The sequence below is a fragment of the Bos indicus genome, chromosome 1 (genome assembly GCF_029378745.1).
Source record: "Bos indicus isolate NIAB-ARS_2022 breed Sahiwal x Tharparkar chromosome 1, NIAB-ARS_B.indTharparkar_mat_pri_1.0, whole genome shotgun sequence".
Taxonomy (NCBI): domain Eukaryota; kingdom Metazoa; phylum Chordata; class Mammalia; order Artiodactyla; family Bovidae; genus Bos; species Bos indicus.
The window spans coordinates 122711229-122735490 of record NC_091760.1 but is presented as its reverse complement, the minus strand read 5'-3'; the positions used below and the strand labels follow the sequence as shown (position 1 = coordinate 122735490).

The 24262-nt window shown below is 41.4% G+C and overlaps 1 protein-coding gene across 2 annotated transcripts in view; it reads right to left on the bottom strand.

Annotated features, from left to right (window-relative positions):
• PLOD2 (procollagen-lysine,2-oxoglutarate 5-dioxygenase 2) overlaps nt 1-16007 on the bottom strand; it is a 125475-nt gene extending 109468 nt beyond the window's left edge. The window contains exon 1 of one of the 2 annotated variants that reach the window (XM_019961253.2): nt 15616-16007. In XM_019961253.2, the coding sequence (XP_019816812.1) occupies nt 15616-15736 (121 nt within the window). In that variant the 5' untranslated portion in view covers nt 15737-16007. The remainder of the gene's footprint in view (nt 1-15615) is intronic. The other variant, XM_019961246.2, reaches the window with a different exon arrangement.
• Nucleotides 16008-24262: the final 8255 nt, after the last annotated feature.

Below are 24262 nucleotides of genomic sequence, written 5' to 3'. Positions count from 1 at the left end.
AAGACCCTGATGCTGGGAGGGATTAGGGGTAGGGGGAGAAGGGGATGACAGAGGATGAGATGGCTGGATGGCATCACCAACTCGATGGACATGAGTTTGAGTAGACTCCAAGAGTTGGTGATGGACAGAGAGGCCTGGCATGCTGTGATTCATGGGTTCACAAAGAGTCGGACACAACTGCGCGACTGAACTGAACTAATTCTTGCCTGGAGAATCCCATGCACAGAGAAGCCTGGTGGGCTACAGTCCATGGGGTTGTAAAGAGTCAGACATGACTTAGCAACTAAACAGCAATTTAACAATTTAAGAAGCAAGTATAACTATCTCATTCTGTGGTGTTGTAACACCACAGACCTGGAGTTGTAACAATAAACAGTGAAGAGGCTGAGGGTGGGGGAGGCGGGGACAGGGGGCAGTGGGGAAGCTATGGTGAACAGGAGTACACAAGTACCATCTTCAGAGGGAGCCCCTCAGCACAGCCAGCTATCATCATCTGCCCTGTGGGAGGGCAAATCCAAGATCTGCAAGTTTCCTCCCCGTCCCACCCATCCCAAGAGAAATAAGTTTCAGACTTTTAAGTAAATTTTCCTAATTTTAAAAACACAGGCCTTAGTTCAAGTTTTCTGAAAAACCGTAGGCAGGCTGAATTTGGCCTTCAAGCTGCCAGAGTCTAGATCTATAGTCTGGACTGCAGACTAAGATGACGATAGCTTGAAGGGGTGTTTAGGAGAAATTGATTGATCCTGACCAAATAAATCAACTGTTAAAAGCCAGTTTGGAGAACAGGGAGCAAAAGTGAACTTGAATAAGTATTAGACAATATGATGGAATGACTGTTGAGCGTGATAATAGCATTATGCTAAGTCACTTCAGTAGTTTCCGACTCTGTGCAACCCCACAGATGGCAGCCCACCAGGCTCCCCCGTCCCTGGGATTCTCCAGGCAAGAACACTGGAGTGGGCTGCCATTTCCTTCTCCAATGCATGAAAGTGAAAAGTGAAAGTGAAGTCGCTCAGTCGTGTCCGACTCTTAGCGACCCCATGGGCTGCAGTCCACCAGGCTCCTCCGTCCATGGGATTTTCCAAGCAAGAGTACTGGAGTGGGGTGCCATTCCCTTCTCCGATAATAGCCTTAAAACTATGTTTAAAAAAAGAAAAGCCTTATCTGTTTGAGATATTTAAATACATACATACATGCTTTCCACTACAGATGAAACAAACAAACAACAACAAAAAAAAAACAGAGAGAGGAAAAAATAGTAGTTAAAATTCAACATATCTGAATATCAAGGGTAAAAAAGAGAAATGAAGAAAAGTGACTTCAAAATTCTGAATTCGAGTAAATAATCAAAAAACATCACCCAAGAAACTATACTGCTAAACTTATTTATTTCCCTCGGGTTCCCCTGGAAAAAGTTGTCTTTATAGCTTAACTTGTTAAACTTATTTTCTAGTATTCACTGACAGCCTACACTTTCCTCTCCACTATCAATCAGAACACAAGAATTCATTTCATGCATCATATGCTCCACTTTAAATAATGTTAATGGGAATTGCACTCTTTAAAATAATACATTTAGCTAGTAGCACTTGTTGAGCAATTTCTGTTTGCAGACTCTGTGCTAAGCCTTTCACTGGTATTAGCATATTTAATCCTCAAGTCAAATGCAGAAGGCAATTACCATTTTAAACTATGATTTAGAGAGGTTAAGTAACTTCTTCCCAGGACAATCAGCAAATAAGTGGCAGACACGGACTTTAAATATGGATTGATACCAAAACCAACCTCCTTAGCATTAACCTAAACTGTCTTCCCAAGGGCATCTTTCATAATTAGCATACAATCAGTTATGAATATCTGGCCTTAAAATAAATCATTTGTCCCAGTAAGTCAGGCAAGCTCACACATACCTTTAACTCCCATTTGGAGATGTCTAGCCCCTTCCTGAATGGTGAACCCTCTCTGGCTGTATTCAGAAAGCAAACCTCCCTTCTATAATGCCTTTGCAACTGACCCACAATGTGTGAAGAGCAAACTAGTATCTTTCTCAAATTCTTAATAATATATTCAGATTGAAAGTGGGACCAATACAGCTTTCCAGATAATTCAAGGCACAACGGACTTTCAGCTCAATTTATCAGAAACTCCAAGAAACGTGAAGCAATTTCTTCCACCATGGAACACACCCAAGGATGGCAACACAGAGTCACAGTGTCTAGGTTTCTGAACCTCTGCCAATCACCACAGCAACCAGCTAATTCCTTGTGATCCAATGTAAAGAAAATCCAGTACTGCACACTGTCAGTGTGCACAACCCACCAGGATCCATGCACACAGGACTGCAGCCTCGGAGTCACATAGAGCAACAATGGCTGGGATAAGGTTAATATGACATGTTATGCCATCACTTAGCATAATCCAGGTAAACAAATTCCTCATAGGAAACTATCCAAACCTATATTTCCATTTAGGGCATGTCCAGTTTTACATAAGCAAATTTCCCCTCTGACAGCATTTGAAGCAGCGGCACTTTCAGGTATTTCTGAATTAAGTTCCTGAACCCATTAGAATCACATATCGGATAATTTTCTAACTGACCCGCAAGCAATTTCCCATTCTCTTCTCCACTTCACCTCCACCTCCTATCACACAATAAGACTCCTTTTCACACAGTAAGACTCATTTTTCACAAGGATTTTCTACAATTAAGATATCCTCTAAACTCATCCAAACATGCACCATTCTTACACTTAAGAAAAAGTCATACCTTATATCAATGAAGAACTTAAATTCAATTTTAGAAAAGGAGATATAACTGTCCATTGTGAACATTTCTTAGGTTTACATATATGGCTTAAAATAAGCTTCTTAGTTTATCTTTTGGGGGCTTCCCAGTGGTAAAGAACCTGCCTGCCAATGTAGGAGATGTAAGAGATGAGGGGTTGATCTCTGGGTCGGGAGCATCCCCTGGAGGAGGGCATGGCAAAAATAAGCTTCTTAGTTTATCTTTTATCTCAACCTAAAAAACCTCACCTGCCCACTCAGCCATAAACTGTAACCCGCCATAGTGCTGTCGCCACTGGTGTGACAGAGGCATTCAGGGACTTGCTATGGAGAAGAAAGACTGGGCTTTTCAGGATTATATACCCTGTGGAAAAATCTCACGCTTATATTTGAGAGACATGAATACATCAACTATTTTATAATAATATGAAGGTTAATTATTTTAATGAAACAGACTCTTCTTTAGTCTTACCTACTCTACAGGAGAAACATCTGCTAAACAGGTAAACATACCTGTTTATTTGATAAATTAGTTAGTCTCCAAAAACAACATCCAGTTTAAATGTTTCTGTGATTTTTTTTAACAATCTTACATTTGAAAAGGTAACAACTGTATGTTTTCAAAACTAAGCCACCCTCTTTCCCATCCAATTGTTTTTCTTTGAACTGCTTCCTTCAATTTACATGAAATCCATCTACAGCTGTAGGAAAAAAAAGCCAGAAAAAGAGAAAAAGCAAAGGGCACCACCACCTCCTCCAAGTTCTGGGTCTAAGACTGCATCACTTACTAGACATGTTCCATTCCAGGAGTGCAAACACATCACTGTGACATTGATTGAACAATACATCAAAGAAAAGTCCAGATCAAATGGCATTCCAAATTTCTACTCCATTCTCAAGGCTTAATAATTACCTTAGGATTTCCCTGGTGGCTCAGTGGTGAAGAATCCATGAACCAATGCAGGGGGCAAGGGTTCAATCCCTGATCCAGGAAGATCCCACATGCCACAGAGCAACTAAGCCCGTGTGCCACAACTACTGAGCCTATGCTCTGGAGCCTGGGAGCCACAACTACTGAGCCCATACGCCACAACTGCTAAAACTCATGGCCCAGAACCCATGCTCTGCAACAAGAGAAGCCACCACCTTGAGACTCGCTCACTGCAACTAGAGAAAACCCCACACAGCAACAAAGACCCAGCACAGCCAATAAATAAAATTATATACATTAAAATAAAGTGATTTCTGTGAGTAGAAAACACAATGCATTCACACACACAGTGCATACAAAAGCTTTTCTCCCATGAGCTGATTTTCTTTTTATTTACCTTGCTTCTAGTTTACTAAATGCAATCATATTTTAAAGATATTTAATGCCTCAAAAAAGTAGATCTAGGTGATTTGATTAAGTGTTTCACAACAATTTGGAGAAGCACTTCCAATTCTTAAACAGCACATTTCATTGAAAAAAAAAATTCAACTTCAAAGGAGTTACCAGCATCATTTTTGTAAATCAACAGGATTTAGGACTGAAACAGAGAAATATGGTTATTTTTTAAAACAGTTTTGTGTGCTCACTCATGTCCAACTCTTTGCCACTCCATGGACCATGGAATTTCCCAGGCAAGTATAGTGGGGTGGGTTGCCATTTCCTCCTGCAGGGGATCTTCCCAACCCAGGGATGAAACTCATATCTCCTGCGTCTCCTGCACTGGCAGGCGGATTCTTTATCACTGAGCCACCTGTGAAGCCCTCAAAAACAGTTTTCAGTATTTAAATATACTGTGGAATATATGATTCTCCTCAGAAGATGGAAAACAGCTTCATATAAACACCAGATTGTTTTCTCCTCTCACAGTGAAACACTTGGAATATTTTTAAATGTAAATTTAGTTATTCTTGGCCTTACTTACTTACCTCTAACTCAAAAGTTAATTGGAAAAAAAACAATATCAAAGCCTAAATCCAGCTTCTGACAGAAGAATTAAAATCTTAAAAAAATAATTAAAATCCAATTTTGGATCTATGCTTTCCTTGGCCTAACAAAAATATTGAGTTTCCTTGAGGCCTCTTTCTGATTCCTGAGGCACTTTGTCTCCACTACACATCCTGACATTTAGAATTTCAGAAACATCAAATAAAAGAGCTAGAGAGAGCATACATTACAAAGAAGTCTGGAGAGGAACGGTAACTGGCTGTTAGTGAGTTAAAGGGTTGGAACTTATGTAGGTTTCCTGATGCCCAGATGTCTATGGTCTTCCCAATAGGCCAGACTTCATCATAAGTGCCCCTTTGATTTGTTCAGTTTTAATACGCATTATTTTCCATGTAAGCAGCTTAGAATTTCAATGCAGAACTAGACTGAGCCTGATGCGCTTTTTGTTTTTCATGGTTTTCTACTTTTCCTCCACATAAGGCAACTCAGAACACAGACTAGACATTAGACATTCAATTAATACTCATTGAATTAAATTTTCAAATATTAATTGTCACCCACACAGACCCTTTCTCCCAGGTCATCCGGGTGTCCTGGAATTCAATTCGACTTAACCAGGATTTGCTCAACCCAACAGGTTAAGGACTCAATCCCATAAGTGTTCCCATTTCCGATACCCATCACAAGCAGAAGGATCCCACGTTACCCACAACTTCTGCCTGACTTTGCTACAAATCAGAGGTTCCCAAGACTCCTCTCCTTGGGCTCAGTAATTTGCTAGCATGGCTCACAGGACCAAGGAAAATAGTTGACTTACTACTGCCAATTTATTACAAAAGATATGTGTTAAAGGATACAAAGGAATAGCAAGATGAAGAGATACACAGGGAGAGGTCTATAGGGTCCCAGGGGCGGGAGCTTCTGTCCCTATGTAATCAGGTATACATCACCTTCCTGGCTTGTAGATACATTTGAAGATTCAGAAGCTCTCCAAATGCTATACTTTGGGTATCTCTATAGAGGCTCCATCCCATCAGTTCAGTCAGAGTCATGTCCAACTCTTGCAACCCCATGAATTGCAGCGTGCCGGGCCTCCCTGTCCATCACCAACTCCTGGACTTCACTGAAACTCACGTCCATGGAGTCAGTGATGCCATCCAGCCATCTCATCCTCTGTCGTCCCCTTTTCCTCCTGCCCCCAATCCCTCCCAACATCAGAGTCTTTTCCAATGAGTCAACTCTTTGAATGAGGTGGCCAAAGTACTGGAGTTTCAGCTTTAGCATCATTCCTTCCAAAGAACACCCAGAGCTGATCTCCTTTAGAATGGACTGGTTGGATCTCCTTGTAGTCCAAGGGACTCTCAAGAGTTCTCCAACACCACAGTTCAAAAGCATCAATTCTTCAGCGCTCAGCTTTCTTCACAGTCCAACTCTCTCACATCCATACATGACTACTGGAAAAACCATAGCCTTGACTAGACGGATCTTTGTTGGCAAAGTAATGTTTCTGCTTTTTAATATGCCATCTAGGTTGGTCATAATTTTCCTTCCAATGAGTAAGCGTCTTTTAATTTCATGGCTGCAATCACCATCTGCAGTGATTTTGGAGCCCCCAGAAAGTAAAGTCTGACACTGTTTCCACTGTTTCCCCATCTATTTCCCATGAAGTGATGGGACCAGATGCCATGATCTTCGTTTTCTGAATGTTGAGCTTTAAGCCAACTTTTTCACTCTCCTCTTTCACTTTCATCAAGAGGCTTTTTAGTTCCTTTTCACTTTCTGCCATAAGGGTGGTGTCATCTGCATATATGCAAGGTCAATTATTAACTGGTTTTCAAAACCCTCTCTCTCACCAAAATATGGAGGGGTAGGGCTGAAAGTTCCAAGTTTCTAATCATGGTTTGGTCTTTCTAGTGACCAGCCCCATTCATGAGCCCACCAGGAGTTATCTCATTAGAACAAAAGATGCTCCTATCACCCAGGAAATTCCAAGAGATAGAGGAACTCTGTGTCAGACACTCTTATCACTCAGGAAATTACAAGGGTTTTTAAGAGCTTTGTGTCAGAAACCAGGCTCAAAGACCAAATATTAGCAGGAACAGGGGAGTAGAGACCAAACTAAATGTATATTTTTTATTATCTCACAACTAACTAATATTTTGGCTATCTGATGCAAAGAACCGACTCATTGGAAAAGACCCTGATGCTGGGGAAAATTGAAGGCAGGAGAAGAGGGCGACAGAGGATGAGATGGTTGGATGGCATCACCAACTCAACGAACATGAGTCTGAGCAAACTCCAGGAGATAATGAAGGACAGGGAAGCCTGGGGCACTGCAGTCCATGGGGTTGCAAAGAGTTGGATACAACTTAGCAACTGAACAATAACATTTATCTAAGTATGGACTTTGTGGATTCCAACCCTGGAAAAGAAAGATCTGTCTGGATAAAATAAAATGGTGAGAAGAACTGAGAATTGGGATGGAAGAGTGGAGAAAGAAAAGCTGAGCAAAGACACATAATCTATAAATCCCTAAGGATGTGCCAGGTATGCAGGTCTTTAACTAAAGTCAGAATAGGGCAAGAACTGTGAGTCTCTACTTTGTGTGTTCATTGCTTTGCTTTTGATGGTTTTCCAGTTTGGGGTTTTGTTTTGTTTTGCTCTTGGTTACCTAGTAAAGTCACTGTGTAAAAAATTCCAACCCTGTTTAAACTAAGAAGAAAAGGAGAATTGTCCCTCTCTAGACGTGGCTGACAGGAATTTCAGAGGCTCTGGATGAGCAAGGCACTCTGGTCACAGTTGTGGTGCCAGCTGGAGGCCCCAAAAGACCCAGCAAGGTTAGCGCAGGAGAGCAGGGAAGCAGGGAGCCTTGGAAGACAAGGCGCCTCAGAGCTGGCTTAGGCAGGACTGGAAAATCCCATCAGAGGGCTGGTTTGCAATCTGCAGAGAAGCACTGTAGGACTTCCCCAGGGAACTGAACTAGGGAGGTCATTTGAATCTTTCTGCCTGCAAACTGTTAGCCAGGTAACTTAAAAAAAAAAAAAAAAAAGGAAAGAAATTAATTCTATTAATATATTTGCTTTTTTCTTTGGCATGCTAAAACAGCCACTGGTGTTTAGTATACTCCTAGACCCAGGAAGAAAGGATTAAATATTTAAAGAATCAGTCTGAGAATACATTTTAAAAATCTAAAAGTAAATAGCTTCTTTCCTGGCACATTATTGACCAGGGGATTGAAGCAGGAATCAATGCCTGGGGCCAGCAATTTGTTATGTAAGCGAATATTGAAATGTTTCCAGTCAATAACATTTGGGTAACAAAAGATGCATTAATAAGTCTCTGGTTAATAATATGCTAGCCACATATGTAGCACCTATAAGTAATAGCAACTTAGCTCTATAAAAGTTGTAGCCCCAAACCAGTAAAACAGACTAGTCTATGACAAAGCCTCACTGATGGGACACTGGCTCCATGTTGGGGCTCTGTGGTCACTGGAACTAAGATGCAGTTTCTGGGGCTTTTTCTGAACAATGTCCCAGAATCAAGAATTCAAGGCTGCCAGGATTCCACGTATTTCTTCCACTTGCTGCTGTGCCTGCAGAGTGACGCTGCATGGTATGATACATATTCAATGTCTCCTTAGTGCCCCTGAATGTCTGGTCTGACTAGGGCTGGTGATGAGCAGTGAAAATTGTGTATGCTTGCAAGTTCCTTCCTGCCATAAGAATCTTTACCGTATAATGTTCACATCATTAGAAAAGTAGAACCACAGCACTTTAACCAGAGGAAAATCCTGTCGCTCTCTCTCTCTGTGGAAGAAATGTTGAAATAGATTAGCAGTAACTAGAAAAATAAATGGAATTCCTTTTAAAAATTTGAGTATGTAACCCTAAAGTAAATGAGCAGATGATCGTTTAATGCATTCAGAATGTCTTATGCATTCAAAATAATAAAAGTAATATTAAAATCAATATAACAAATGAGTTTTAATTATAACTCTATCCCATTTTATAAATTCAATCATGTTTGCTAGAAGAAGCACTTTTCCTGACCATTTAGCCCCCTCATTTTAGCTGTATGTCCTTGAAAATTCTTTTTTGCATTAAAAGTTTTATAGAATGTATTAACAATAATAAGCATGAAATTACAATGTGTTTTCTTCTATTTCTAGTGAAGATTTTGATTATAAAGTAAGGATTGTCTATTCACCATTCATTCACAATTTTCTCCCTAACTAAATAAAATGTAATTTCAACCTTATACAAACTAAATTTTAGACCAAGTTGTTTTGTAGCAGAATATAAACAGTAAACAAAGTATATGTCCACACTAACAAATTAAGCATCTTGGCAAATAATCACATCTATTTTAAGAAATAAATTTAAGGCAGGAGATATATTCATATTTCAATCAGAATAAAAAATGATTGTTATTTTCCCAAAACTGCTACAATATACTACTAACATGACCAAGGCCTGAAAAATACTTATCAATCCATCTAGTAACTAAATATGTAAATGCACTCACCTGAATTAGTTTTTTTTAAAAGATTTATATTTAAAAACTAAATCAAAATAATTAACAGATGTTGATTTGCCTCTTTTAACACACAGAAGCAAACATGAAATGGAAATTTTTCCCCCAAGTATAAAATAACATACCTCCAGTCTTGGAATTTTGTTTTAAATAAAGTTATCCTGAATGGGAAACATTAAAACTTATTTAAGCTTTGTGTAATTTTATTTTATTATAATCAGTATTTTTTAAAGGAGCACTCTTGTGACACAGTTAAGAGAGTAGTAATAAACTCAGCAGCACCATAACCAAACACAGGTTGCAACATAATAGACTGTAAGATAGTAAGTAGTAAATCAACTATGTTTCAGTTTTTAAAAAGACAGTAAGTAGCATAAAGACAACAAATCATAATACACTATAATTCTACTCCTCTGCATAACTATTTCTTGGCGAATTAAAATCTCAATTGTGAAAATTTTTCTGTTATTTAAGTTTAGTTTAGTGAGGCAAACACTGCAGCAAATGCAAAGAAGTAAAATGTAAAAGGAAATATCCGTCATTTTAAAAGCAGCAATTTCTCAGTTTAGCCTAAGTTTTATAGCAATGGTTGAAGAACAATACTTATTGATAAATGTGCTAAATATTTCCTTCCAGGAATGAAGCCACAAATTCATAACCAAGTTTCTAGACCAAATTTCTAGAACACACACAAGCTCTAAAGAAGAAATATGCATCTCCTTTCCAACCAGACATCAGTGTTCTATTCATTTTGTATCGTAAGCACACTATTTACACCAAAGTACATGTCTAGTTAGCATCGAGCACCAGGTTTAAAAGATGTAACAGAGAAGCTCTCTGTTTGAGTTCAGAATGCCACAGAAATCACTGGTGAAGTCTAAAATGAAAAACAGCCCTCTCAAATGCCAGAGCCAGCTGCTACTGTCCACAATCCGACTCTTTCCAAGGAGAACAGCAGATCTGCAGAAGACATGGCTTAAGTGGGAACATCGTTTCCTAGGAGTGGGCAAAGGGTTTCTGTACAGGGCCTGAGGAAATAATTTCACATTTGCAGGCCATACAGCCTCTGTGACAATCACCACTCCACTCTGCCTTGTGGCACCAGGGCAGGCACTGATGATACATTAATGAATGAATGTGGCTATGAGCCAGTAAATCTGTATGGACCCTGAATATTGGATTTCATATAACTTTTACATGTCATGATATGTTATTTTTCTTTTGATATTTTTCAGCTTTTTAAAAATATGAAAGCCACCATTAGCTCACTAGCCATACAAAAGCAAGTAGCTGTTCATAGTTCACTGGATTTGGCCCATGGGCTGTAGTTTGCTACAAGTATCAGCAAAGGAAACCTTTGCTTTCGGCTCTGTCTGTCCCTTTCCCCTCCATTTACACAAATCTACAAATTAGTGCTCTTTAGCAGAGTGGCCCTTTTGCTTCTTTCAGACCTCTGATGCCCAGTTTCTATGTTTTTCCCAGAGGTCCCAAAAGTCCAACAGAACAATGGTCAGGAAAGACATGGAGTGTGGCCTGAAGAAAGGGTAGAAGCCCTCTTCTTTTGCTTTCAGCCATCTGATCTTCTATAAATGACACACCATCCAAATGTTCATTTCACTGTCTATAAGAGGATCATGATATCCAACCACCTGAAAGTATTTTGGAAGGTGTGATTTTACATTGAGAAAGGTAGGTAGAGCAGAAAACGCCACATGTGGAGGAGAGTTGCCAAAAACTTGTTCAGAAACAAGGCCTAGCTTGATGTTTCATGGGTAAGTTCCTTGATCATGATGGTGTGTGGGTCCCGGGAAGAGAAAGTGAATTTAGTTAAAACCCCAGGGAAAGAAACAACTAACAATCCCATTGACTGCATGCCACTTTTCATAATTCTCCAAGGTGGCCTGAAACATAACAAACATTAACTGAGAATCTTCTGTGTTAAAAGAACAGGAAAGGTAGTATGAGGATCATAAAAAAAAATAAGACTCAACCCTTAGGCCAAAGAATGCATCATTTACATTTACTCAAATCTATAAACATAAACATCTATCTTACAAAGCAGATATGATTTGTATAAATCAACAGCATTAAGTTAGAAAGAAAACCAAAAAAAAAAAAAAAAACAGTAGGAGGAAGAATTTCTTAGGAGCTAGATTTAAATAAAGAACAGAATTTCAAGGAGAACAGACACAAATTTGAGAGACAGGTACACGTACATGTCGAGTTATAGGATCTGTGGATTCCCAATTCCACCAGATGTTACTAAATTTTCTCTTTTCTCCAAAGATGTTGTGCTTCCATTAACAGTTTGAAACTTCATCCTCACAACAGTTGATATGATCACAGTTTATTTTTTAAATGCTTTAGTCAATGTGATGGGTAGAAAAGGATATCTTAATTTCATTTTCATCTCTGGTCCTCTCATTCTCCCGAATTGTTTCATATGTCTATTTTTATATGAACGTAAGGCAGAGGCTGGTCATTCTATGTGGCTGGAACTCAGGACACAGAAAGTACACAGAGGACAAGCATCCCTCTCTTCTTCTGGAGGTTTCTCCAGGACCTTGGTCTTTTCCTCTCCACCCCGTAAATTGCCAGTTTACATCAGCAGATAGGGACAACCTTCCCTTTCCTTCATGAATGTGCCAGGGTAAATTAAAGAGTTTATAAATGAACATGCTTGAAAAATACTGGTCTTGACAGAAACATCTGAAACCACTTCCTCCATTTTTCCCTAAAACTTGGTTTCTGCCCAATTTAGACCATGGATGGTCAAGGTACCTTAAAAAACACACAAAATGTTGATCCAGCTCTGGACGCCTGATTACAAATCCTTGGCAGGAATACATCCACTGCTTTCTCATCTCACTGAGAAGGCACAAAAAGTGCAGGAAACATAAATTAGGGAATGAATTTGATTTGCTGACACTCATTAGGAGGGTTTTGCCTCGAAAGCTCCCATGGAAATAAAATTTTAAGGCAAAATTCCTATAAGTGATTCTAGGAGAAAATGATTATTTTTAAACAAATCCTTGTTCAGAGTCTCTCCATGTTGAGAACAAAGTGGCAATCAAACAGGAATGAATGCAGTACACAGCAGAACTCTCAGTCAAGAGAACAAAAAGCAGTATTTTCAACTTTGGTTAACACACAGCATCAAAGCTAGGAAAAACTATAGTCCAAAAACTGATTAATGTGATTCAAACAGTACATTCTCTACTACAGTGGAAAAATTGAAAATCACTACAAGTATTTGTTTCCAAAAGAAAGCATTAGTTGTTCAGTCATGGCTCCTCTGTCCCTGGGATTCTCCAGGCAAGAATAATGGAGTTAGTATGGGTTGCCATGCCCTTCACCAGGTGATCTTCCTGACCCAGGGATTGAACCCGGACCTCCTGAAATGCAGGCAGATTCTTTACTGTCTGAGCCACCAGGGAAGTTTAGAGTGGCTAACATCATCCCAGTAATACTATAATACCACATGGTCTCAAATACAAATGGATTTGTCTAATCCAGTGGTTCCCAATCCTGGGCAATTGTGTCCCTTGGAAGACATATGATTATTTTTCATTTTGAGACATATATCATATTCACACCTGAAGAAGGGTGCTCTGGTATCCAATAGGTGGAGACGAAGGATGCTGCTAAACATTGTAAAATGCACCGAGTGCTGCTGCTGCTGCTGCTAAGTTGCTTCAGTCGTGTCCGACTCTGTGCGACCCCATAGACGGCAGCCCACCAGGCTCCCCCGTCCCTGGGATTCTCCAGGCAAGAATACTGGAGTGGGTTGCCATTTCCTTCTCCAACACATGAAAGTGAAAAGTGAAAGTGAAGTCGCTCAGTCGTGTCCGACTCCTAGCGACCTCATGGACTGCAGCCTACCAGGCTCCTCCGTCCATGGGATTTTCCAGGCAAGAGTACTGGAATGGGGTGCCATCGCCTTCTCCGAAAATGCACTGAGTAGTCTCCCACAATAAATAGTTATCTGGTTCAAAATGTAAATAAGGCCTGGTCTAATCTATTTCTTCATGGCTAGCTGGGATATATTGGCAAAAATAGGGGGTTAGAGATGATAAGTATTCCTTAAACACCTCCTATTGAGTAAGCTAGACAACACAGAGTTCTGAAGTTTGCTTGATACTGACATAAAGTTTTCAATTAAGCAATTTTCAACTGTAATATTTTAGAGAGAAAATGGAACACAATCCATGATTCTCCCTATGCTATCAAGCACTATACCATCTATATATATTAACTTATCACATCTACTTATACAACAGTTCATAATCAAACTGGCAACTGCTGGCTCCACCTTAAGTCTAAGTCAAAGTCAAAGTCAAATTGAAGTCGCTCAGTCGTGTCGGACTCTTTGCCACTCTCATGGACTGTAGCCTACCAGGCTTCTCCATCCATGGGATTTTCCAGGCAAGAATACTGGAGGGGGTTGCCGTTTCCTTTTCTAGGGGATCTTCCCGACCCAGGGATTGAACCCAGGTCTCCCGCAATGCGAGCAGACACTTTACCCTCTGAGCCACCGGGGAAGCCAAGTCAATACATTTCTGAATTTATATGATTCTCAATTTCCCATGCCCACTCTCCAAAACCAGTCTTAAATTTCAGCAGTGGGTTTTATGTGGTCACTTTCTGAAAAAAAAGCATTCATATCTGAAATTACCTTCTCTGATGTTACAATCCATTAAAACTTTACAGTCCACCTTCATGAAACTTAAAAGTCAAATTAGGAAAGGAAGATGATTTTGAATGTAAACCTAAACGCAACCACAAAGAGATGCCTTCTATAAAAAGTAAGGAGTGCTGAAAATGAAGTGAAATAAAATATGCAAAGGCTGAAGAGGTCCCTCTAAAAGTAGCAAAACCCTTAGAGGTTATTTTATTTTCCAGTAAGTTTCGTTGGGTGTTTCAACAAAGAAAGTCATTTTCCTGGGAATTATTTTTTATCTCCTTTTCCAAGTTTGCTGAAGGCATTTTCTTGTCTAGATGTTACACTAAAAGATAATTTTAAAGTAATGAAAAAAATTTAGTTAAAACATAAAGGAACCACAAAGGGTTGAGAAACTCATTTTGAAGCCATCGCACCTGAGAAAAAGAAAAGTATCCTGTAACCGACAAAAATCTATCCGAATGCTGAAGTTTCTCAAGCTAACAAAGCACGTACTGTTTGTTGTTTGGCAGGAATGTAGAAAGATGGGCAACTTACTCCACTGCAGTTTTCTGAAACACAGATGAAGACAAACGTATTGCTTACATGGACTGATTGGGTTTTACACCAAATGTCAACTTTGGAATATAGACCTAAAACAGAAATTTCTGTCCTTGTGCTTAAGTAAAATTCAAACAGAAAGAGTCCTATTTACTCACCTACCCTAAAAAGACAAAATGATCTTAATTAAAAAAAAAAAAAAAAAAAAGCAGTACAGCAGAAGGACATTTAAATGCAAGATCTAATTTCAGAGAGCATTGAGTTAGAGTACAAAAGTGGAAAAGCCCAAGGATATCGATGTGCAGTAAATGGATGCAAAGTATGTTTCCACGAACGTGTGGTGAGATTTTCTTTAATCTTGCTAAATGTAAAAAGTTGTGTTTTAGATGACCTTGACTGGACTATAGACTGCAGTTCCAGCTTCTGAAAACAAGGAACGGCATCAGGCTTAGGGAGAGTGTGCCTAAAGGCAAGAGAAGCGTCCCCTCCAAATCCCCAAGGAAGAAAGCTGCCGCCCGGAGGGAGGTATTGGGTAGCCAAGCCATCTTACTGAAAACAACCAAGGTTTTTGAGCGTTGTTTTTGGCAGGAGGTAGGTGTTACCGGCAGCTTCCTGGGGCGCTGGAAGGAATGTGTCACCATCAATCAGAAAGTACACTGAGCCCCGTGTTTAGGTCACAGAGGGAGTACCGCCTCGTCCAGTAAGGATAAGTCCTGCCAACTCCAGCAAAAAAGGAGAAAGGAAAGTTGCAGGAAAGGTGTTGGCGCCCAGGGACCTCCAAACCCAAAAGGAAACCCCCAACTTGTGTTGAAGAAAACTTCGTGCGCTCTCGGGTTCCGGAGGATTCCAAGAGCCCATGAGGGCGGATGCTCGTACATTCCTCCCGACACCAGCACCGCCCGAGGTCAGTTCTGGGGAAGACCTGGGCGGTGCTGGGAAGAAAGGACAGTCCGCCCCAACCACCTCGGTGGTCCTGGTGGTAGGACAGACTCGTTCCAAATCAACCTCCGCGGACCTGGGAGGGACGGGTCCCCCTCCACCTACTCATCTGGCTGGCCCCATGCGAAGGGCCAGCGGATGAATGAACCGCAAATCCGGCCGAGCCTCGCGGGACAGGGTGGCCCGCGGGAGCGCTCACCTGTGGGGATACTGGAGGGCTTCTCGGAGTCTGCACCTAGGCAGGGATTCCAGGGCTGGAGAACCAGCGCCGCCAGCAGCAGCAGCAGCAGCTGCTGCGTCTTCACAGCGCACCACCCCATCTTCGGCCCCTCGAGGGCCCGCGCGGGCTCCGGCACCCCAGCCGCCCGGCAGCGGCGCACTTCTCGCGAGAGCGGGGACCCCTGGTCCGCCCCGGGTGGAAGACAGCAGGCGGGAGCGGGCGGGCGGAGTATGAGCTGGGGACCGGCGGGGGGCAACGCGAGCAGGGCGGAGAGCGACGCGGGAAACCCGGCGATCTGGGTAGCACAGGACGGCGGGCGCCCAAGGCGCCGCGGGCGACTTATAGCCTCCCCGAGGGGGAGGCGACAGGGCGGGCTGCGCCCCGGCTATTGGCCGCCGGCTGACCCGCCGCGCCGCTGCGTGCACCGTGCGGTCGCCTTGGCTCGCCTGCCCCAGCCCCACGTCTGGGATTGTTTGCTCCACTCCGACCTATTTAAGGAGCCGTCTGCGGCTACGTGTGGAGGCTCACGCAGGGCTTCTGGATGGAACCAGGAAGCTTGTAGTTCGGTTTGGGAGTGGGCCTGAGGCGGCGGGGAGGAGACGCCCGCAGTCTGGCCGGCGGGCGGCGCTCCCCGCTCCCTACTCTGCGTTCCCCCAGTGACCCGAGTTTCCCGGTAGCCTCAGAGGGTGCGAATCTGTTCTCCTCTGGATTGAGATCCTACCCTCGGGTTAGAAGCGACTACAAATCTCGGTAATCTTGGCTGAGTGGGACCTCGCCAGGCCTTGAGCGCTGGAGATGAACACACCCACACTCTCACCCCACACCCCCGTTAACTCAGGCGAGTTTCTAAACCCTGTGAAAGAAAGGCCCTGTTTTAACTTTACTCTGTAAACCGAAAGTTTTTATTGTCCATTGAACATTTCTTCTTCCTCTGCCCGCGCCAGGAGAGCCGTAGACTCTCTCCAGTAATGGCTTGTAAATCCTGCGGAATCAGAGTCCAGCATGTGTAACCTGGGGCTGTGCCTTACAAGATCCTCCTGCGGTCCACATGGAAAATTACTCCCAGAGATGTTGTCAGAGCCATCTCGCGGCTCCCTGGCGCGTCCTCCTTTGCTTCCAGTTTTGACTCATGTCTGAGCGAATTCCGTTTAATGTATTACTTCTCATCACATTTCAGCTAGCCCAGTGTTTCGTCTGTTGGGATGAGCAGGGGCAAAAGCACAAATAAGGTAAAAGCCTGACAATTTACCTCATATATGTCATGACATGACCGACTTTATGGGAGAAAAGAATCAGACCGGCAGTATGGCAATATTCCATCTTCCAAAAATAAGGGCGAGGGATGGGAGGGGGCTCGGGGGACTGACTTGAGCCAATACCCTTTCCAACTCCGAGCTTTTGAAGTTAAAATAGAAAATTACTGGGGGGGTGGGGGGGGTGGGAATGTTTCACTATGATCACTTTGTGTCTGAAATTAGCATGATATCTAGATGAGTACTTGATGTTCACATTAAAAACAGGTGGAAAACCAGCAAAGAAATGATGCCTGGGTGTGACACCTTAGAAAAAGAAGCATTTCCTGTGTCCAGATCTAAGAGCTGTTATTGTGTTTGTAACATTTGGTCTCAGTATTTTAAGGGGGAAATTGGAGAAAGTTCAGAGAAGAGTAACAAATAATTAAAGAAATGGAAAGTATGACCTGAAAGAATGAAATAAGGTTTGTTTAGCCTGAAGAAGAAAAGACTAAAGAAGGGATTCCTTAATAACATCTTTCTGTGTCTGGCCAACGCCACTCCATAAAACTAGGCAGAAAACAAACAGCATCAGTCCTCTGAATCTGAGGACTCTGCTGAAAACGACTGTTCTTTTGACCAGATCTCACTCTCCAGAATTGCAAACCTGTCTACTGCGCCTGAATTCTGCCAAACTCCTTGAGCTTGATTCCTCACTTCCCTGGTTGTCTACTATCTTCAAGAACACGCAATGGTTAGAACCTAGCTTTCTGTGTTCTCAATCCCCTTCTTGCCCCCATGCATACCTTCAGCCTGTCCACATCACAAGGGGTTGTCTGTTTCAACTGTGAAGTCCACCAATAATTGCAGGTTACTATGACATTCCTCCTTCTCTACTGAGACTCACAAGTTCAGGACTATACGACTTGTATAAAGTAAGTGTTTCTTTGGGCTTTTCAAAATAGCCAGACACATTTATCGCTGTCTGAGAGAGCCTCAATTCTGAAACCAAATCCTTCCTGCCTTCTTATATTTCCAGCCGTCTGCTGAACATTTCTTCTTGGATATTCCACTGGCACAAACTCCAAATGTCTTTAACTCATGAAATCCAAATCCTACTCAATAGCTTCCTCATCTCTGTTAATGATACTGCTGCTCTTTAACTCACAAAACCTCAGACATTTTCTACTTCTCTCCTCCCCCTACCTCCCTCCCCACAACACACAGAGCTAGACTCCTAATCCTGTCATTTTTTCCCCCTCATATTTCCTCTCCTCTGTTCCTTTCCATTGTCACTGCCACTTCACTAAGGCACTCCTAACTGTGCTAAACTGTTTCCTAACTGATTGCTCTCCCTCTAGATCCTTCCTGCCCCAGATATCACAGTTAGTTTCATCATACTCTGACATCCTTTTGCTTATTTTACCCCCAAACTCAAAGATTTCAGAAGAAATTTGGACGTGAGCCACATCTCTTAACCTAGAATTCAAATTCCTTCACTATCAAACCTGATCACCTCTCCCTATAACCAATCTGGTTTGCTTTATTATCTCCCAAGGCAAATCAAAGACTATCATTTCTATTCTCTAGAGTTTGGGAAGTAGTCACTTGGTTCTTCCAGAGGCAAACCCTGAGCCAAGTTTCAAGGACCAGCAGTTTGTTGGAAGTTTCAAGGAAAAGGGATAGTTGAAAGTGAAATGACACAGGAAAGAGAATTAGCCAATAATAGGTACATTTTTAAATCTACCGCAGTAGGTCACCACAATCCCACAGAACTGTATAAAGTACACCCCACAGAAATATCCTAGTCAAAGGGCAGAGAATAGAAATATATATATTGTAAATATATGGAAATTATATATAATGGAAATATACTATATATATATTAGCATATGCTAATACTCATCAGTAGTTGATTAAGGGCTGGAAACACTCATTCATTCTCAGACATCCCCAGCCTGCTATGCTCACAGGCACAGCCACTCCCCAAGAATGTGCAGGTCTTGGCCATGAGAACTGAGGTTGGCGTGTTCAGAAATCATAAGGAGAATTGAGGAGAAATGGAGAAGCGGTAATAGCAACAGCATCTGCTCAGCCACCATGCCTTTGTTCATATTATCCCTCTGTTAAAAAACTCTTCTAAAATAGATGGCTAATAAGGATCTTCTGTATAACACGTGTATATGTTAGTCACTTCAGTTGTGTCCGACTCTTTGCAACCCCATGGACTATAGCCCACCAGGCTCCTGGGTACAGGTATATGGGATTCTCCAGGCAAGAATACTGGAGTGGATTGCTATGCCCTCTTCCAGGGGATCTTCCCAAGCCAGGGATCGAACTCAGATCTCCTGCATTGCAGGTGGACTCTCTATCATCTGAGCCACAAGGAAAGCCTACTGTATAGCATAGGGAATTATAATGACCTATATGGGAAAAAAATCTAAAAAAGAGTGGTTATACGACTCAGTGCACAGAAACGGATGCAACAATGTAAATCAACTATGAAAGCGAAAAAGTGTCACTCAGCCGTATCCAACTCTTTATGACCCTATGGACTGCAGCCCGTTAGGCTCCTCTGTCCATGGAATTCTCCAGGCTAGAATACTGGTGTGAGTAGCCATTCTCTTCTCCAGGAGATCTTCCTGACTCAGGGGTCAAACCCAGATCTCCTGCATTGCAGGCAGATTCTTTACAGTCTGGGCTAGCAGAGAAGCCCATACGCCAATAAAAATTAACAAGAAAAAAAAAAAAAAAAGAATGCTCTCAGGAGGAAAAAAATGTTCTTCTCCACACCTCTCCTATCTTCTTTCTTCGGGCTAACTTCTGTCAGGCTCAGGTGACATCTCCTATGGAAAGCCCAACTTGAATGCCTTGTCCTATCTCAGGCTGGGTTAGGTATCCCTGCTCCACTCTTTTTTTTTTTTTTAATTGAAGGGTAATTGCTTTACAGAATTTTGTTGATTTCTGCTAAACATCAGCATAAATCAGCCACGGTATGCATATGTTCCCTTCCTCTTGAAACTCCCTCCCATCTCCTTCCACATTCCACCCCTCTAGGTTGTTACAGAGCCCCTGTTTGAGTTCCCTGAGTTATACAGCAAATTCTCATTGGCTATCTATTTAACACATGGTATTTTAAGTTTCCATGTTACTTTCTCCATACATCTCACTCTCTCTTTCCTCCCCCTCACCCTGTGTCCAAAAGTCTGCTCTCTATGTCTGTATCTCCATTGCTGCCCTGCAAATAATTTCATCACTACCATCTTTCTAGATTCCATTTATATGTGTTAGTGTATGATATTTATCTTTATCTTTCTGACTTACTTCACTCTTTATATTAGACCCTAGGTTCATCCACCTCATTAGAATTGATTCAAATGTTATGATTTTTTATGAATGAGTAATATACCATCATATATATTGACCACAACTTCTTTATCCATTCATCTATCAATGGACATCTAGGTTGCTTCAGTGTTGTAGATATTGTAAATAGTGCTGCAATGAATATTGGGGTAAGTGTGTCTTTTTTAATTTTGATTTCTTCAGGGTATATGCCTAGTAGTGGGATTGCTGGCTCATATGGTGGTTTTATTCCTAGTTTTTTAAAAAATTTCCATACTGTTTTCCAAAATAGCTGTATCAATTTACATTCCCACCAACAGTGCAAGAGGGTTCCCTTTTCTCCACACCCTCTCCAGCATTTATTGTTTGTAGACTTTTTTAAAATTTATTTATTTTAATTGGAGGCTAATCACTTTATAGTACTGTGGTGGTTTTGGCCATACATTGACATGAATCAGCCATGGGTGTGCAGGTCTCCTCCATCCTGAACCCCTCTCCCGCCTCCCTCCCCATCCCATCCCTCAGGGTTGTCCCAGTACACTGGCTTTCAGTGCCCTGTTTCATGCATCAAACTTGGACTGGTGATTTGTTTCACATATGGTAATATACATGTTTCAATGCTATTCTCTCAAATCATCGCACCCTCACCATCTCCCACAGAGTCCAAAAGTCTATTCTTTATATCTGTACCTCTTTTGCTGTCTCACATATAGGGTTATCGTTACAATCATTCTAAATTCCATATATATGTGTTAATGTGCTATATTGTTGTTTTTCTTTCTGACTTATTTCACTCTGTATAATTAGCTCCAGTTTCATCCACCTCATTAGAACTGATTCAAATTCATTCTTTTTAATAACTGTGTAATATCCCATTGTGTATATGTACCACAGCTTTCTTATCCATTCGTCTGCCAATGGGACATCTAGGTTGCTTCCATGTCCTAGCTATTGTAAACAGTGCTGCGATGAATACTGGGGTACACATATCTCTTTCAATTCTGGACTCCTCAGTGTGTATGCCCAGCAGTGGGACTGCTGGGTCATATGGAAATTCTATTTCCAGTTTTTTAAGGAATCTCCACACTGTTCTCCATAATGGCTGTACTAGTTTGCATTCCCAAAAACAGTGTAAGAGAGTTCCCTTTTCTCCACACCCTCTCTAGCATTTATTGTTTGTAGAGTTTTGGATAGCAACCATTCTGACTGGTGTGAGATGGTACCTCATTATGGTTTTGATTTGCATTTCTCTGATAATGAGTGATGTTGAGCATCTTTTCATGTGTTTGTTAGCCATCTGTATGTCTTCTTTGGAGAAATGTCTGTTTAGTTCTTTGGCCCATTTTTTGATTGGGTCATTTATTTGTCTGGTATTGAGCTGCATGAGCTTCTTAAATATTTTTGAGATTAATTCTTTGTCAGTTGTTTCATTTGCTATTATTTTCTCCCATTATGAAAGCTGTCTTTTCACCTTGCTTATAGTTTCCTTCACTGTACAAAAGCTTTTAAGTTTTGTCCCATTTGTTTGTTTTTGCTTGTATTTTCATTACTCCAGGAAATGGGTCATAGAGGATGCCTCTGTGATTTATGTCAGAGAGTGTTTTGCCTATGTTTTCCTCTAGGAGTTTTATAGTTTCTGGTCTTACATTTATATCTTTAATCCATTTTGAGTTTCTTTTTGTGTATGGTGTTACAAAGTGTTCTAGTTTCATTCTTTTACAGGTGGTTACCAGTTTTTCCAGCACCACTTGTTAAAGAGATTGTCTTTTCTCCATTGTATATTCTTGCAAGAGATGGCAAGAGTGAACGCTGACATTCTAGGAATCAGCGAACTAAAATGGACTGGAGTGGGTGAATTTAACTCAGATGACCATTATATCTACTATGAGGGCAGGAATCCCTTAGAAGAAATGGAGTAGCCATCATGGTCAACAGAAGAGTCCGAAATGCAGTACTTGGATGCAATCTCAAAAATGACAGAATGATCTCTGTTCGTTTCCAAGGCAAACCATTCAATATCACAGTAATCCAAGTCTAGGCCCCAACCAGTAACGCTGAAGAAGCTGAAGTTGAACGGTTCTATGAAGACCTACAAGACCTTTTAGAACTAACACCCAAAAAATATGTCCTTTTCATTATAGGGGACCGGAATGCAAAAGTAGGAAGTCAAGAAACACCTGGAGTAACAGGCAAATTTGGCCTTGGAATACGGAATGAAGCAGGGCAAAGACTAATAGAGTTTTGCCAAGAAAATGCACTAGTCATAGCAAACACCCTCTTCCAACAACACAAGAGAAGACTCTACACATGGACATCACCAGATGGTCAACACTGAAATCAGATTGATTATATTCTTTGCAGCCAAAAATGGAGAAGCTCCATACAGTCAGCAAAAACAAGACCAGGAGCTGACTGTGGCTCAGATCATGAACTCCTTATTGCCAAATTCAGACTTAAATTGGAGAAAGTAGGGAAACCACTAGACCATTCAGGTATGACCTAAATCAAATCCCTTATGATTAGTGGAAGTGAGAAATAGATTTAAGGGACTAGATCTGATAGATAGAGTGCCTGATGAACTATGGAATGAGGTTTGTGACATTGTACAGGAGACAGGGATCAAGACCATCCCCATGGAAAAGAAATGCAAAAAAGCAAAATGGCTGTCTGGGGAGGCCTTACAAATAGCTGTGAAAAGAAGAGAAGTGAAAAGCAAAGGAGAAAAGGAAAGATATAAGCATATGAATGCAGAGTTCCAAAGAATAGCAAGAAGAGATAAGACAGCCTTCCTCAGCGATCAATGCAAAGAAATAGAGGAAAAAAACAGAATGGGAAAGCCCAGAGATCTCTTCAAGAAAATTAGAGCTACCAAGGGAACATTCCATGCAAAGATGGGCTCGATAAAGGACAGAAATGGTATGGACCTAACAGAAGCAGAGGATATTAAGAAGAGATGGCAAGAATACCCAAAAAAAAACGTACAAAAAGATCTTCACGACCAAGATAATCATGATGGTGTGATCACTCACCTAGAGCCAGACATCCTGGAATGTGAAGGCAAGTGGCCCTTGGAAAGCATCATTATGAACAAAGCTAGTGGAGGTGATGGAATTCCAGTTGAGCTATTCCAAATCCTGAAAGATGATGCTGTAAAAGTGCTGCATTCAATATGCCAGCACATCTGGAAAACTCAACAGTGGCCACAGGACTGGAAAAGGTCAGTTTTCATTCCAATCCAAAGAAAGGCAATGCCAAAGAATGCTCAAAATACCCACAATTGCACTCATCTCACACGCTAGTAAAGTAATGCTCAAAATTCTCCAAGTCAGGCTTCAGCAATACGTGAACCATAAACTTCCAGATGTTCAAGCTGGTTTTAGAAAAGGCAGAGGAACCAGAGATCAAATTGCCAACATGTGCTGGATCATGGAAAAAGCAAGAGAGTTCCAGAAAAACATCTATTTCTGCTTTATTGACTATGCCAAAGCCTTTGACTGTGTGGTTCCCAATAAACTGTGGAAAATTCTGAGAGATGGGAATATCAGACCACCTGACCTGCCTCTTGAGAAACCTATATGCAGGTCAGGAAGCAACAGTTAGAACTGGACATGGAACAACAGACTGGTTCCAAATAGGAAAAGTAGTATGTCAAGGCTGTATATTGTCACCCTGCTTATTTAACTTATATGCAGAGTCCACCATGAGAAATGCTGGGGTGGAAGAAACACAAGCTGGAATCAAGATTGCCAGGAGAAATATCAATAACCTCAGATATGCAGATGACACCACCCTTATGGCAGAAAGGAAAGAGGAACTACAAAGCCCCTTGATGAAAGTGAAAGTGGAGAGTGAAAAAGTTGGCTTAAAGCTCAACATTCAGAAAACTAATATCATGGCATCCGGTCCCATCACTTCATGGGAAATAGATGGGGAAACAGTGGAAACAATGTCAGACTTTATTTTTTTGTGCTCCAAAATCACTGCAGATAGTGACTGCAGCCATGAAATTAAAAGACACTTGCTCCTTGGAAGAAAAATTATGACCAACC